The sequence below is a fragment of the Centroberyx affinis genome, unplaced genomic scaffold (genome assembly GCF_046629955.1).
Source record: "Centroberyx affinis isolate AG114_WGS23_722 - 3 ecotype Tasmania unplaced genomic scaffold, CSIRO-AGI_Caff_v1 ptg002225l_1, whole genome shotgun sequence".
NCBI lineage: Eukaryota > Metazoa > Chordata > Actinopteri > Beryciformes > Berycidae > Centroberyx > Centroberyx affinis.
Genome location: NW_027280525.1, coordinates 37,064 through 53,349, shown reverse-complemented (window position 1 = coordinate 53,349; position 16,286 = coordinate 37,064). Strand labels below are relative to the sequence as shown.

The following is a 16,286-nucleotide window of genomic DNA, read 5'->3' as shown; positions in this document are numbered from 1 at the left end:
GCTTATATCTTCAAGGACAGCCACCTGCAAGCCTCCCCCTCCTAGTATCGTCTGATGATGGTGTTTGTACGGATGTTGTATAAGTGGGTCTCAGGAACAATAGGATCTCGTCTATGCATGACAGTCATAAACCCTCACATGGAAAGCACATGATGAACTCATGATAATCAATACATTGGAATAGTACATATTTTCTCTACAAGTTATTTATTAATAAGAGTTACAAGAGCTTCTTCCATTCTCTCTTGCAACATGACAATCAGTAGCAAGGGCAATGGCTCCATCTACTGGACAAAATGGGGAACCCTCGTTTCACTGTGGGCCAAAAGCCTTGGTACTGTACTTTGGCACAGTAACTCAAGTCTGGGTTTTAAGCGCTAGAACAAAATTTCTTACTGTGTTTCCACTGAGAAACATTGGCCATGGTCTTATCACCAGAATAATCCTAATTAACAACCTGTTTCCTGGGCAGCAGGGTGCCACAGTGATTAGGGAAACAAATCACCCAGGATTAAGACCTGTGTCAGCAAGCATTTGCCCTGTTAAAGAGTCGTACTTGGCCACTACTGGATGTTAACTTGACTTTTTCACACCTATCTTAAAGTTTTCAAAGATCCATTTTTCTGTCCCTGGTCCACCTTTATTTATGTTTTCTCCAGCACTACAAAATGTTTAAAGGATTACACCTGTGTATAGTATGTAATGGCCCTAAAACTTTGATGCAATAATTAGTCAAATCCATTGCATTCATTTGTTGGATGTTGAAGCATACAGTGCAGAGTTCCTGCGGGTAGATCTACATCTCTGTCGATCCTTAAGAAAGTCCATAATCACTATTTTTGCATTTGGAAAGACATGAATGCTGTTTATTGCGGATTTTGGTCTCAGTCTTGAATAAGACTTGATTTACTCTAATCTTGGACTTGGACCCTTTGACCCTCTTAACCTGAACTCAAATGGACCTCATTTTGGAACTGACTTGGACTTGACTAAGGTGTAACAGCTCTGCTGATGCCTGTAACAATACCTTTACTTTCTGTAGGGCCAAGTAAAGTGTCCTGAGTTCCCTAGTTTGTTTGTTTCAGTCACAGGGCAGTGAAAAGTGGAGAGGAACCTGGGAACTAAGTTCAAGCACCAGGTTTGGCCCACAGTGGAAAACTAGTGAAAAACTAGTGGAAGTGCTAAATTGAGGTGGTGAAGTTCACATCATTGCATCACATCACAATCTGCTGCTGCAAGTCTACACAATTTTAAGATGAACTGCCTAAGCCTAATTTGTCCTGAAGAGTCACTCATTTCAGTTCACGGATGTGAGAAAATACACTTAATGAATTGAATTTGGGGGAAAACTGAGGAAATTGGATGATGCTGAAACTAAAAAATAAGCAGAAGCAGAAGATTAGGTAAAATGAGGAGTAGAAATGAAAGATGTATGATGGCCAAGAGACCCGGCCCCTTAGTATAATCACACAGGGGACCGACGCGTAGTGCAATCAGTAAGTAACCCTGAAAGACAGCAAGAAGAATAGCTACTCAAATGTGGCTGATTGCTGCTTGATGTCATCACCCTAAAGCTGCACATATCAAAATGGCTGTTCCTGTAGCCCTCTAGGTTCTGTAGCACTGTCTGGGCACTGGAGACTGAGGCAGGAAAAATTGGCACGAAGAGGAACGATTCACCACACTTTCTGACTTTGTTGTAGCCTGGAAGAGAGCTTTGTGATGTTACTGGGGGACACTGGCATCGCTTATGGAGGAAGCCAGCCAGCATCTTCCATTCATTCACTCCACCTGGCTGGGTTTCACTGAGGGAATCAGAGTGTGTCCCACTGGGTTTATTGCTCCATTTAGCTGTGAAAAATGTGTTTACTCAGTTTTCTGAGCGATTAAAAAATGGTGGTTTTGACTTTGATGTATTTTTCTAACATTCAAAACAAGACAAGTTTCTAATTCTTCAAGTTTATTCAAGGAAAATCACATCATGGTCTTGCCTATGACTTACAAACCTAAAAATCATGACATAATGTAAACTTAATAAATATAAAACATTCTACTACAACAATTTCTAGCATGCACACATCTTGCAGTGATATAATTACACTTTTTAACCCTTGTGTTATGTTAACTTTTTGGACCTTTTGATAAGGTTCACTGGGTCAAACTGACCCAGGACATATGGATTTTAAACAATACAGCAACAATACATCAATTTATCGCAGGATTGATTTCTATATTATCCTCATCATCTTCCACATCACTTTTTGTTTCTCTCTTTCAAGTATTAACTCCAAGGCCCAAGTAGAGATTCTTCTGATAATATTGATGGATTGTGGAAGTGACCCACACACTGCAGAGCTTTTTATCTGCTTTGTCCCTGGTACAGTGCAAGAAAATGTCAAATATTTACAGTTAACATTGTGCCGGTTACCACAGTATAGAGCGTGAAGAGGGTGGGGAGCAAAGGGTTCTTGGTGCTTGGAATACAAGAGTGTTGCAACCTCATGTCAGGTGTGTGTATGTCTGTGTGTGTGTGTGTGTGTGTGTGTGTGTGTGTGTGTGTGTGTGTGTGTGTGTGTGTGCATGCGTGCGTGCGTGCATGGTGCATGCACATGTGTGTTTGTGAGTGTGTGTGTGTGTGTGTGTGTGTGTGTGTGTGTGGGTGGGTGGAGGTGGGACTAGGCTTGGAACATTTTCTTTTGGCAATATTGTCTATATCATGGTGGAGAGCGTTGTGTGTTCAATCTATGAAATATGCCGCAAATCTGATTGAGTGAAAGACAAAAAGAATACATGTATGCATAAGTGTGTGAGAGCAAATTTTAGATGAAGGTGAAGAAGAAGAAGTGAAGTCACCTTTTTGTTTCATATTTACTATTTCCTGTCTGTTTTCACCTACAGTTTCTTCCCTTTCATTTCTCTTGGGTCAAATTGACCTGAACATCAGGTCAGGGACGTAAATGTGTTGGGGGGGGGTTCTCAGTGAAAATGTGTTCTTTCACGTGTTCTTCACAGAAAATAAGCCAAGGCCATGGAGTTTCAGGTTTAGAAAATAATTCATAGTATCATTTTTCTTCTAGTAAAAAAGTTTCCGGTGTTCGGGTCAAAATGACCCGAACACTGCACCACATTCAACAAACTTTATCAGATTGTATCTAGGCCAATAGTGTGGTTTGTAAGACTTTAAAAGGTTAGGTTTTGTAAGTTTTACAGAACCGTCTGAACTATTTATTTTTGACAGTGTCTTTCATATGTCACTGATGTCATTCTGACAATGTCACCGGTCAACATGGCTCAATTGCAGACACTCCTACTTTCTCCTACCTACCTTTGTCCCTATGTTCACAATATGTTTACTTTAAACCAACCAAATATCTAAACCAAACTGCAGCCTGCCCACAAGCATCTATGCAACTCGTTTTCCCATTGAAAATCAATGACAGTATATAAAGGAAAAATGTGAAATGCTAGCCCCCACTCCTGGATTTCACCATGCGGGGGTTCCTCCTCTGTTGCCTTGTGGCCCTGGCCAGTAAGTTTTTATTGCTTTTGCATGAACGCCTTGTAACTTCAGTTTCAGTTCTATTCATATTTTACTTGAAAAGATGGTTTACACAATTCTTAATGGGTTGGGCATGACTCGTAAGCCTTGGGTTCATGAGACCTTTTTTACAACCTGGTGCATATTTTCAAATGCATTCCATCAATGAAGAAATAAGATGTTTTCTTGAATTGTGAAAATGTGATGCTTTGGAAAGGCGAGATATCAACTTGTTTACAGCTCTTCATTTACCTGTTCATCAGCTAAAGTAATTCAGACATGAATGTGCTCAAATATTCATAAAAATTCTCAAATTATAATATTGATGTTACTTTTTTCTTACAATTTTAGCTTGTGAAAGCGTCCATTATGGTGAGTGTTTTTCTTCTTGAACAGAATAATAAAATGAGCTTATTCAAAGGCTGTCCATATGGAATAAGTAAAAATGACATTTTATTTTGGTAATACATTTCAGAGCCAGGCCTGAACCCTAGGAAAACCTATGAGTACAAGTATGAGGGAGTGGTGAATTTTGGACGTGGCATGCCAAACCTTGCAGAGTCAGGAGTGAGAATGATGTGTAAGGTGAAGATTATTGGTGTGTCTGCACAAACCTTCATGCTTCAGGTAAGGCTAACAATTTAGAATATTGAAACTTTCTAAGCCTAACAAGCTATGAGTTAATGAGGAATTAAATAACAAGTTGCTTATCATATTATAAATATTGTAACTGAGTAGGACATCATTAGTAATGACATGATGTTAAATTAGTTAATTTAGTATCTGATTCATAGTAAAGAATGTTATTGCTAGTATACCATTTATCATTTATCATTTATTCATGTATTATAAAATATTTGTATGTACATTTGATAAACATCTGTTAAAAAGTTGCACAGACCTTTGCAGCCCCTCATCAGTTTCATGTGAAACTGTTCAACATGTAAAAATGTGTACGTTCTTTTACATTTTTTTTAAACCATTTGTATACAAACTTTAAGTTTTATGGGGCGCCAACTGTTACCTTGTGAATTTCGTACACCTTGTTTGATTTCATTCACAAAATGCAGAAACAATAAATGCATGCACGAAAATAAGTTTGTGACTTGGCAGATTACGACTTCAAGTGCCTTCAAGTTTGGTTATTCAATGACTATAGTGTTGATAATATATATTCCACTTCAGCTATAACTTTAGCGAGCAACACAATATAAAAAGTGGCAAACAGTTCTAGCGTGCGCCAATCTCTCCACAGCACCTGTGCGCCATCTACTGTTTGAAATATGCATGTATGTTGTATGCATGGATGCTGCCATTTTGACATTGAACCATAAATTAGCCAGCCAAACTGCTCATTTCATTCCCTGGTTCAAAGGTTTCAGATCTGGCCTTTGAGGAGTTCAATGGTTTCCCTGGGAAGAATTCCTTTGATGCCTCCCCAAAGCTCACCAAGCGCATCGCGGCCCAGTTTGTCAAGCCCTTCATGTTTGAGTATGCCAACGGACGTGTTAGTGAAATCCTTGCTCCTGCTGAGGTTTCTGACACTATTGTCAACATTGTGAGAGGGATACTTGGTTTCTTCCAAGTCACTGTCAAGACCACCCAGAGAGTCTACGAGCTTGAGGAGGTATGTGGTCGAGTCATAACTGACCAATGATTTGCTCCACTCTTACCATAAAATCTCGAAAGTATCAGAAACATGTAAGTAAATAAGTAAAATTATTTTGTCTGCAGGTTGGCATCCATGGATTGTGCCAGAGTAACTATGCAATTGAGGAAAACATGAAAACAAAGGAGATGATCATCACTCAAGTTGTTGATGTCAGTAACTGCAGGAAGAAAGCAGCAATTTACCGGGGAATGGCTACGACTGTTGTCGACAAAATATCCAAAGAGGTCTGTTTATCTCACCACGGCTAGATCTGATTCCACGATAGTAAATGAAATAGGCTGTAGTCAATAATCTTTTTTGTTTGTGTCCTCCAATCTAGAAAGGAGAATCGGTCGTTTCAACTGTGAGATATGTTTACACAGTCAGACCAACAGCAGAGGGAGGTCTCATTGCCAGAGCCCACGGTCTGGAGCGACAGCATTTCACTCCCTTCAATGTGAAGGGTGGTAGTTTTAAGATGCAAGCAATGTAAGATAACGAAATATCTGCAGATTCTGCCCACTCACCTCCAATGCTGATCCAAAATGGTCACTTTAAATGTCCTCTCTTGCAGGAAGGAATTGGTGCTGCTTGGTGTTACTGACACAGCTGTAAACCTCACTGTCGGCCCCATGGAGAGCAAGGGCAGCCTGGTGTACAAGTTTGTCGATAAGGAAGCCAATATCCCCATTCTGATGGAAAACCTGGACGACCCGGTGCCAAAGGTAACAATGATTTTCATATTCATAAAGCACTTTTCCAGAAAGAAGCAGAAAGTGCTTTCCAGAAAGATATAAGCAAACAACGATAAGCAAAGCAAACAATAGATAGCAGCTATGATAACAGATAAAAGGGGCAATCAATAAAATGGATGGATATGATGAAAACAAATATTATTAAAAACAATTGAAATTTCAGCATTCAATATTTCTAATATAGTGGATTGAGTCTCAAAAAGTGCAATACATTTTCCACCAAGGACCTAAGTTATCACAGTGCCATAATGCTAATTTGTAAATGTCTAAGCATCACTTTCTCAAATGGTAGTTATCTCTGTTTATCTCCACAGGCTGTTGAACTTATTAAGCATTTGGCTCAAGCTAATATTTACCAGATTGACAGCGCAACAACTGAGGAAACCATTAAGTTGTATCAGCTCCTCCGTGTGATCCCCTTCGAAGGCCTCGAGGCGATGTGGAAGCAATTTGCAGGAAATGAGGAACACAGGTGAGTATTTAGCTATCATACAGAGCTCATCTTTGGTCCATTTAGGATAATCACGCAGAACAATTCCCATCTTTCCCAAGTTCTACAAAATATAAAGAATGCAAATTTTTCAGCATTCAAGTAGCAAATAAATCAAACCAACTGTAGTACTACTGATGAAAAAAACAAGCAAACTCCAATTGGTAAAATCAAAGTTTAAAGTCACAAGAAAACATAATTTCAATGGTGTCTATCTTGCTTCTATAATTTGACTTATTTCCAGTTGAAACAGAATGTTTCACATAATTCATTGAGCTTCACAAATTCCTGATTCTTCAAAGGGAACAAATTCCAGCCACCAGAATGCAACCATGGTTATCTTAGGAAATGGATGGTTGGTTTTCAGAGGTGAACACCCAAAAATACCATGTTGCCACTTGTGTCACTTTGAAAGTTGTAAAGCTGCAGGTTTTTTATAATGGGAGGGGCAGAGGGAGGGGTGTCCAAAAATCTGTGATGGTATTATTGGGTGGAATTACATGAAAAAAAAAAACTGCATGAAAATACGTAATTTTGTGACGGGTGTTTGGGAGTGATGGGATGCGATTTTGATATACAGATAATTATCTAACAAGGTGAAAGACATTTTTCACCCCTTACCCACAGCCCCCCCCCCCCCCCCCCCCCCCCCCCTCCCCACTCACCCCCCACCCCACCCCCCTTCCAGTCATCACTGCATACACACACCCTCAACGAGCAAATAGAGAATATCATGTCTCTAACACAAAAACACCAGGACCATTATCATCAAGGCGAATAATTTTGATTGACCAATTATAGATGCACATTTGCAAGGCTTTTGCCAAACGGCCAGATGATCTTCATAAATCATAAATAGAGTTAGCAATTATAGCTGATGGGCAATAATGTTATTTCTCCCTTATGTGCTGTGTTAGGTCGCTCTGCTCTCTGTACATTCATTTACAGAACAGAAAACAGAAGACAAAGTAAAACTAGACCAAATCGAAGTCCTTGATTCAGCAAAACTGTTGGCATAACAGATCAGCAGCTTATAACATTAGTAGCATCCTGCCACTACATAGGTCCAGCATAGCAATAAACATTATGTGACAAATTCAGTGTAGCACATTACTATTGACATTTACTAATGACATTTTCACAGTGTACCAGTGTAATGAAAAGCTACATCTGAGCTTGGCATTTACACATCTTTACGTTTTATTGTTTCTCTTTCGACTTTTTTGGAAATAAGGATCATTCTCATCTAAGCTACATAAGTGATAAGACCATTGAATTTCTGTTTAATGCATTTTATCTTCTTTCCCTTGTGGTTGTTAGACGTTGGTTTCTGGACATGATCGTTGAGGTCAACGATGCCCGAATCCTGAAGTTCCTGGAGCTGAGGTTCAAGGCTGGAGACGTGTCTGCCACTGAAGCTTTGGAAACCCTTCTGTTGGCGTTTAACCATCTCCAGGCTATTCCTGAATTGGTTGAGATGGCTAAAGTGAGCTCTCACTGAAGAAGGAGAAGTAATTTGCACAGTGTAGGAACATGATACCATGGGCAGTCTCTCTATAATAAATGAGAGATGCTGAAATATATCAAGGAAATTGTTTCAGCATCAATCGTAAGTAATAGAAAAGGCTTTCTGTGGGAAATCCAGATGAGAGATCCAGTAAAAAAAATATTGTCTCTCCTTTCCCAGGAGTTCCTGACCATGCCCTTCAGTAAATCCAATACATATGTGTGGCACACTGTGGTGCTTGCCTACGGCTCCCTGGTGAATAAGTACTGTTCCTATTACACACCTTGTCCAGTAGCTGCTGTTCAGGTAATCAAACATAGCAAGAAATCCATTTTCTTTAATAAATATTTGAGACATCCAATGAAAATACGACAGCTTACTAACCATATTTTTTATGACATGTGATAGGAATTTACTGTTTAAGCGTAACATTAACCAGTAAAGCTTATTCTTCTCATGCCCTCATTGAAAGTCACTCTGGATAGTGGCATCAGCTAAATGCCTAACATGTAACATGCAAATGTGGTGTTGAATACTTGTTTATTTTTGGTTAACCTCCATGCTAGCCTCTGCTGGACATGGCCCTGGATGGTCTGAAGAAGGGCAATGACGCAGACATGGTCATCGTCCTGAAAGCCCTGGGGAATGCTGGTCATCCAGGCAGCATTAAAACCATCATGCGCTTCCTCCCTGGAGTGGCTGCCACCCCCGTGGAGCTCCCCGCCCATGTGCTGAGTGCTGCTGTGCAGGCTATGAGACTCATAGCTACCAGAGACCCTCACAGTGTAAGAGCACTAGATGGTGTGCAGTAACACTGAAAGATTTATAGACACTCAATTATCAAAGCAGTATAGTATGTCTTCATATGAACATATTTATGCTATAAACATGATCTGTATCCCATACTCTGAAAATTCAGAAAATTCAATCCAATTCAGAATAAGGGTGTGTTCAGATTAAGCAGTGGTTTACATGAACTCTGGAGCGTTTGCTCCTTTATTTCAGTTCGCTGAGAAAAAAATTAGGTGAGAATAATGCCATTCAAACTCAGGTGGCACCAAATAACCACGCTGGGACACCTCAAAATGCAGTTATTGGTCCTCTACCAAGCAAACTGTGGTGCGGTTCATTAGGAGTGAGAATGTAATCTGAACCAGCAACAGGAAACAACCCCAAAACACAAGGTTTTATGGGTATAAGGAGAAGAATGTTGGCATCTGAGAGCCAGCAGTTCAAAGTAGAGAGAGACAAGAAAGATTGGGAGAGAGAGACAAAGCTTCTGGGCCAGAATCAAACCTGGTACATGATACGCCCCCTAGACCATTTCAAGAAATTTAGTGAGACTGTGCTACAATAGAATGAGATTTCAGAATTCACCCCAACTGTGGGTGGTAGAATGCATCAGCTAAAGCCCTGTTCCTCTTGGATTCCTTATCATTATAACACTTCTGCTTTCAGGTCCAGGACGTCACCATGAGTCTGTTCGTGCAAAAGGACCTCCCTGTCGAGATACGCATGCTGGCCTTCGTGATCCTGTTTGAGACTAAGCCGCCAATGGCTCTGGTGTCCACAGTGACTGCACACCTACTGGAGGAGAAAGACCTCCATGTTGCCAGTTTTGCATATTCCTACATGAGGAGCTTTGCCAGATCCAGCACTCCAGACAATCACTTCCTGTGAGTGTAGCAATGCAACAATGTTTGGTTGATTATCACATTCCATGACATTCAGTGCTCTCCTGCTTTTGATTTTTATCATTGAAACTTTTTTTTTTGTGGTCTCTGCCCTAGCTCAACAGCCTGCAATGTAGCCATGAAAATTCTGGCCCCTAAATTCGGTCGTCTCAGTTATCATTACAGCAAAGCATTGCTCATGGACTGGTTTAATGGTATGTTGAAACAGAGCGGCACAACTGTAAGTTGAAGCAGTTTCCGTGATATCTCTGAAAACTTTATATGACAATTTTGTGTCTTTTTCAATCCAGACGATTTCCTAATTGGCACAGCCTCAGAAGTCCTCATGCTAAGAAGTGCAACAAGCATCCTCCCTACTGAGATCTTGATGAAAGGAAAATTCTACTTCATTGGTAGAATTCTGCAGCTCCTGGAGGTACAATGGAGTTCAATATTTTACCATGACAACCTTTGTTGTTAATGGGTACCTCTCTACCTCTACCTCTACCTCTGTACCTCTCTTAAATAGTAATCACTCACTTTTCCATTTGTGCTAAAGTTGGGTATCCGTGCTGACGGAATTAAGGAACTGTTTGGCGCCAACATCCCTGGATTACAAGGAGATCTTAGTTTCAGCGACTTCCAGGCTATTTTCAACGTGGTGAGTTTATGACTGAGATTTGAAGTCTAAATTGTCACATCTATAGTACCTCTGATGTTTCACTTACTCAAGGTTCAGCTTTTTTCTTGGGTTGAGTAATAAAGTTGTGTCATTTTCAGCTCCAAAACTGGGAGACTTTGCCTGAAGACAAGCCTGTTCTGTCTGTCTATTCACGGGCCTCTGGACAGGAGTGGTTCTTTGCTGATCTGAACAAAGAGTTCATTCATGAAGTCATCAAGGTAAGATGAAGGCATCATCATAACAATTAATTAACAAGTGGGCTCATATGATCGAATTTATCAATAAAGCATGAATTATGGTCCATCTCAATGTCAAAGCCAGTTCAGTTAACAAAAGGACCCTAAGTTACATAATGTCACACAGTGTGCCAAACCTGTTACATGCTGCTCTCCTGTGATTGTACTTCTATGCAGGCTGTCAGTCCTTCTGCAGGCAAAGAAAGCCCTGTCTGGGGTATGATTGAAAATCTCCAGAGGGGCATTTCATGGCACAAAACCAAGCCATTCCTGATCTTTGAGACTCGCTATTTCCAAGCCACCACCCTGGGTCTCCCACTGGAGATCAGCAAATATTATGAAACAGTCAATGGTATCACAGTTAATGGTGAGGACTCCAATCCTACAGGATATGACCAGCCACACAAATCTAATCAGTGTTGATGAATCATGAAAATCATCTTTTTTATTTGATCTAAACCATTAGCAATTTTTTTTTCTTATGCAGCCAAGGCCTCAGTAAATCCACCACTAACCGAGCGTCTTGGACAACTCCTGACTTCTGAAATTTCACTGGAGACTGACGGTTTTGTTGGGTAATTATATTCAATGTTCACTGATGTGTAGACATAATTAACTTATCCAAAACATACCATGTTATTTGAAAAGAGAGCTGAAGAAGAAATCATTTCCCCAACTTTATAGTAGTGTTCTGTTAACTTTGTAGACTTTGTCTCTCCATCACCACATTGCCATTGCATATTGGAACTGAATTAAAACTGAGTTAAAACTATTGAATTCAATTCTATTTCATAGTTTCACCAAGGATTTCTGGGTTTTCCACGGGATCAACACAGAGCTGTTCCAGTGTGGTGTTGAGCTGAAGAGTAAATTTCCAATCGCCATCCCATGGAAGTTTACCGCCAAAATTAATATCAGAGAAAAGAAATTTGAGCTTGACTTCCCTCCTTGCAATAAAGAGTTTGAACTCGCCTCCATCAAGTATGTTTAGCGGTTTTATTATACAATTATGTTTAAGTTATATACAAGTTATCCACAGTGAAGCCGATATGCCAACTTATTCCACTTTCCCTTTCCGTCCAACAGCTCCAATGTGTACGCAGTCTCTAGGAACATTGAGGAGCCCGCTTTGGCTAAAATGACCCCAATGATGCCCAACGTCATGGATGCCAATGATGAAGTCGTTAACATGGGCCCCACAGTTGTGAAATCTGAGTCTGAGGTACAATCAGAAGGTTTTGGGGGAGATTAGGAGTTCGACTCAGCTGCTGAAGATTCACAGAACTGAATATGTCTCTTGCAATTCAATCAAACAGATCATGCCATCAGACTTGTGGCATCCAAAAGCCACAATGTGCGCCGAGAGTAACATTTATGGAGCAAGTCTCTGTGTGGAATCTGAGCTGAAGAGAGAGTATTACCATGAGGAGTACCCACTGTACTATTTCCTGGGTTACACCCACTTGGCATGCAAAGTTGTCCCAGGTATACACAACAAGTCCAATATTATTTCAGAATGAGAAGCAGTCTGATCTCCAGGTGCATTTACATGTTGCCTTGGTGACACGGTGTACATAACATCAAGTCAGCAAAGTAAAAAAATACTGTATTAACAGATCCAACATAAATATTGAGTGTAAGGGTCATACACAGAAAAATAAAGGTGCGAACTGGAACCGAAGACGGTTCTTCAGAATGACGCCACAGAACAACCATTTGGTTCCACAAAGAACCTTTCAGACCAAGGTTCTTTAAGGAACCATGTCTGCACTCCTTTGCTTAAGACACCTGCATTGTGTTTTTGATCTGCCCTTGTATAGCCTCATTTGCAATTACACAATATATACTATGAAGGATTTCGGTTATTTTCCACATTTATGGCATCATCTACCATTCAATAACTAAGAATTAAGAACCCAAAGAACCATATTAAAATGTTCTTGAGAGGTTCTTTGTGGAACCAGAAATGGTTCTCTTATGGCATCACTCCGAAGAACTATTTTCGGTTCCAGTTTGCACCTTTTTTGCTCTGTGTGTACAGTTCATGCAACAAAGAAACTATAATTTCATCACTATATGTGGATGCTTATGCACGTTTAACATGTGTCTCCTTCATTAGTCCATGCAACCAATCCTGTTGACAAAATCCACTTTGAGGTTAACGCCGGACCAAGCAGGCATCCAATGAGCGTGCACCAACTGCTTGAAACTCTGAGGAGGCTTTCCAAGGTATTTGGCTACGCTTGCACAGTTATTATCACAACACCTGTTCTGTCGTTTTTTCCATTCAAATTCTCCTAATCCTTATTTATGTTTACAGGAAGCCACCAAGCAATTAAGTCTGTCCTCGGATTCAGCCTCAAGCAGTAGAAGGTCTCGTCACAGTCATCCTGACATCGTAACAGAAGTACGCTAAAGCAATCTACAAAGAGTGACACCCTAATTTATGTTTCACTTTACGCAATGGGCAGTTTCAGTCAAGCAATCCGATTGTTCAAATACTGTATGTGTTTCAACTGTGCTGATCCCATAAAGCATCACCATTATACCCAGTGCTTCACAACCCTTTTCCAGTCATGCCACCCTTTGAACATTTTCAGATTATAATTGATGCACTTGATAACCAGTGGTGTACTGCAAAAAAATGTCCATCTTATCAAGTCATTTAGTCTGATATTCAGCCTTGAAATCTTATTTTTCTTAAACCAAGAGAAAAATTCTGCCAATGGGGTGAGATAACTCCACTTGTTACCAATGCAGCTTCACTTGTTTCAAGTCAGAATAAGGCAGGTCACTGCACTACTATCAAGAAAATGACACTTGATTATACAAAAATCTTGAAACAAGCTGATTTGTATTGGAAACAAGTAAAATTATCGAAACCCATTGGCAGATTTTTTCACTTATTTTAAGAAAATTATGAATTTGGGACTCAATAATAGACTAAATGACTTGTTAAGGCCGCACCTGAATACAGCATATTTGTATTTTGTTTCCTGAAATTGCCTTTGTTTGATTCTTCCCTTGATTCTTGCCTCATTGCCCCCTCCACAACCAATGTTACATGATCAGTACTCAACCATACTGGATATGATGCACCCAAAACCATGAAGCCTAATGAACTGTTTTCTATTCTATTCCTTAGGGCTGGGACTCCACACCTGAAGCTGTGTTCAACATCAAAGCCCTAGCCATGAGTGGCAACACGAAGCCTGAGGGTTACGATGCAGCGGTCTACTACACGCCAGAGGCAGACATCGAGAATGGCCAGCTGATTGTGTCCCAAGTTGGAGAAGAAGCCAACTGGAAGATGTGCACCGATGCCACTCTGAATAAGCTCCATGCCGAGGCAAAGGTAAATAATACATAGACAGGAAGGGCAGTCGGGTTATTTTGCTATGATTTATTCAGATGTGTATCTTGGCGTGTGTGCATTTTGCTTGGCTTCAGCATTAAGGAGTTGTAATTTGAGCATGTTAAACGTGCAGTTCAGTATTCTGTGACTTCTATCGGCCTGTTAGTGAGCATTAGGAATTGCATCAACAGTAGGAATTCCAACAACCTTGCAACAACACCCACCTCGCTTGTCCCGTTGAGGACTGTAAAAATAAAACTGCCTTGTCATTTGCTTTTTTGGCTTGAGAAGGAAATGTCTTGCGATGCTGGTCGCTCGCTCGTCCTCAACTGTTGAGGACTGTTGAAAATTCTAGTAGGTGGGGAGGAAGATTGGGAATGCTTTAGAAATGTTTCATTCCAAAACAGAGTACAGGCTGGAAAGTGAATTTTGACAGACAGAAATCTCAGCACCTTGTGAAGTAATTGTTAAGTCATTGGTACTGAGCAACAACCCTATCAACCCCCACAAAAGCAGCAAAAATCTTACTTATGGCCCCTTTAACCTTTTAACAGACATCCCAACAACGACTTTGAGTGTGAAAAAATACATGAGAAGAAAAATCTGTCTATCAACTTGACTGATTTGTGGACTAATCCACAAAGAAAATATCGGCGGTTGATATTTGAGTTGCTAGTGATGACAATTTAAAGTAAAATAATTGTTTCCTTAGCTCTTTCCAGGGGTGACTGTTAAGGTTAATGTATTATCTATGAACATTGCAAGCTAAGGATGAGGCCAAAGTCTGTTATTTGGAGAGGCCTCCTTTCATGATTGATCTCTTGTATATGGACTAGGCACACATGAGATGGGGAGCTGAATGTCAGTCCTATGAAATGTCAATGAAGGCTGCCACTGCACATCTGCCCGGCTCCAAGCCAACAGTCAAGGCCAAGGTGCACTGGACGAAAATCCCAGAATCCATGGCGGAGATAGGCAGAAGGTGAGCTGCGTGGGAAGCATCTTATAACGGGGGCAGTTCAGGACTATTGTATTGTGATGGGAGGTAATAGGTGAAGGGAAAGGAGGAGGAGGAGGAGGAGGTGCAGGTGAAGTAGGACTTCTATTCATAATTTTAAGCACTCACTTTGCTTTACATAGAGCGAGGGAAAACATACTCAGTGTTTACGATTATGACAGATACATAATGCCACATTTTGCTGCTAAATTAGTTTTTTTTTTTTTTTTTTTACATTCCCCAGAGTTGAACGATACATCCCAGGCATGGCTTTCCTTCTTGGCTTCTACCAGCAACATGAGATAAATGCCAAGCAGGAGGTTTCTGCATCAGTTGTTGCTGCCTCAGCAGACAGCATAGATATGAAGCTGAAATTCCCAGAGGTGTGGGAGGAAATATTCACTGCCAACATTTTTTTTTATGCATAAATCCTAAATCCTTGCATTGCATATAATTGATCTTGACTGCTGTACTTACACGGTTGTGTCATTTTTGTGTCTTGTCAGTATACTGTGTACCGCCAGGCTATTCCTATTCCATTGCCAGTTGCCAGTTTTCAGGAGTTTCAACACTACACCAGCAACACAACAATGGACAGCTTTGGAGATGCGTAAAGACATGTGAGCTACACAAGCCAGCTTGATTGAGCATAATTGAATGTTCCTCCTAATTTTATGCATGTCTGTAAATTTGTTTGTGTGTGTGTGCGTGTGTGTGTGTGGCAGCGGATGGCAGTTATGACAGTTTTCTGAGCAAAGCTGACAAGCAAAAATAAGCAAAGAGCTATGCCGCTTTTGCTTGTTTTATAAAATATGTTTTGCGTTGCAGAAAGACAACACAGCCCAGATGGGAGCCAGATGCCTCTTTCACAGAGATAACACTGCAACCAAAATCTCACCGCCACGTTGAAAGTGAGGATCATAAAAGATGTATCAGTAATCCGTCAGATGTCAGTAGTTTGGAAATAATCTGCAAAGGTCCAGATTTACTCATTTGAAAGCATGTAAATATTTGAACACCCTCCTTTGAAGAAACATTTTCTAAATTTGTGTTTGTCCCAAAATATTGTATCTTCATAGTGGATCGACCAAGAAATGTTTCAGCAAATTTTGCTTTTTGATTCACATTAAAATGCAGAGCAGCATCTGTTCTTTAGTTTTCTTTTGCTTTACCATTACTACTTCTAACTATATCTCCACCAAGTTCCATTTCTACTTTCTACTTCTACTAAAATATGCACTCACTAAGATTAAAGACTATATAGAATGGATTCTTTCCCTGAGCTCTTAATGAAAAATACTTGTGATAACCAAATTACTGATATATTGTATTGGTTGAAGCATAAACTGAGCTCATTGATAAATATCACACACTATTTTCAAGTTACACAAAGATCAGCAGT

The 16,286-nt window shown here is 40.2% G+C and overlaps 1 protein-coding gene across 1 annotated transcript; it reads left to right on the top strand.

Annotated features, from left to right (window-relative positions):
- The first annotated feature begins 3,489 nt into the window (after nucleotides 1-3,489).
- Nucleotides 3,490-15,498, top strand: vtg3 (vitellogenin 3, phosvitinless). The gene is made up of 27 exons (XM_071532624.1): nucleotides 3,490-3,529; nucleotides 3,890-3,910; nucleotides 4,014-4,165; nucleotides 4,914-5,165; nucleotides 5,273-5,434; nucleotides 5,530-5,678; nucleotides 5,764-5,914; nucleotides 6,259-6,416; nucleotides 7,755-7,920; nucleotides 8,122-8,247; nucleotides 8,508-8,726; nucleotides 9,400-9,617; nucleotides 9,732-9,829; nucleotides 9,926-10,050; nucleotides 10,174-10,275; nucleotides 10,395-10,514; nucleotides 10,710-10,899; nucleotides 11,020-11,107; nucleotides 11,328-11,513; nucleotides 11,619-11,754; nucleotides 11,849-12,017; nucleotides 12,652-12,761; nucleotides 12,853-12,939; nucleotides 13,678-13,887; nucleotides 14,724-14,869; nucleotides 15,129-15,267; nucleotides 15,391-15,498. Exons 1-27 carry the CDS (start codon nucleotides 3,490-3,492, stop codon nucleotides 15,496-15,498), a joined length of 3,828 nt encoding a protein of 1,275 aa, XP_071388725.1.
- Nucleotides 15,499-16,286: the final 788 nt, after the last annotated feature.

What these genes read in the sequence shown, in the direction of transcription:
- vtg3 (XM_071532624.1), top strand. Translation starts at nt 3,490, where the DNA reads ATGCGGGGGTTCCTCCTCTGTTGCCTTGTGGCCCTGGCCA. An exon ending in TTGTGAAAGCGTCCATTATG is followed by an intron (nt 3,911 to 4,013) that starts GTGAGTGTTTTT and finishes AATACATTTCAG; the next exon opens with AGCCAGGCCTGAACCCTAGG. An exon ending in GTCCAGTAGCTGCTGTTCAG is followed by an intron (nt 8,248 to 8,507) that starts GTAATCAAACAT and finishes CCTCCATGCTAG; the next exon opens with CCTCTGCTGGACATGGCCCT.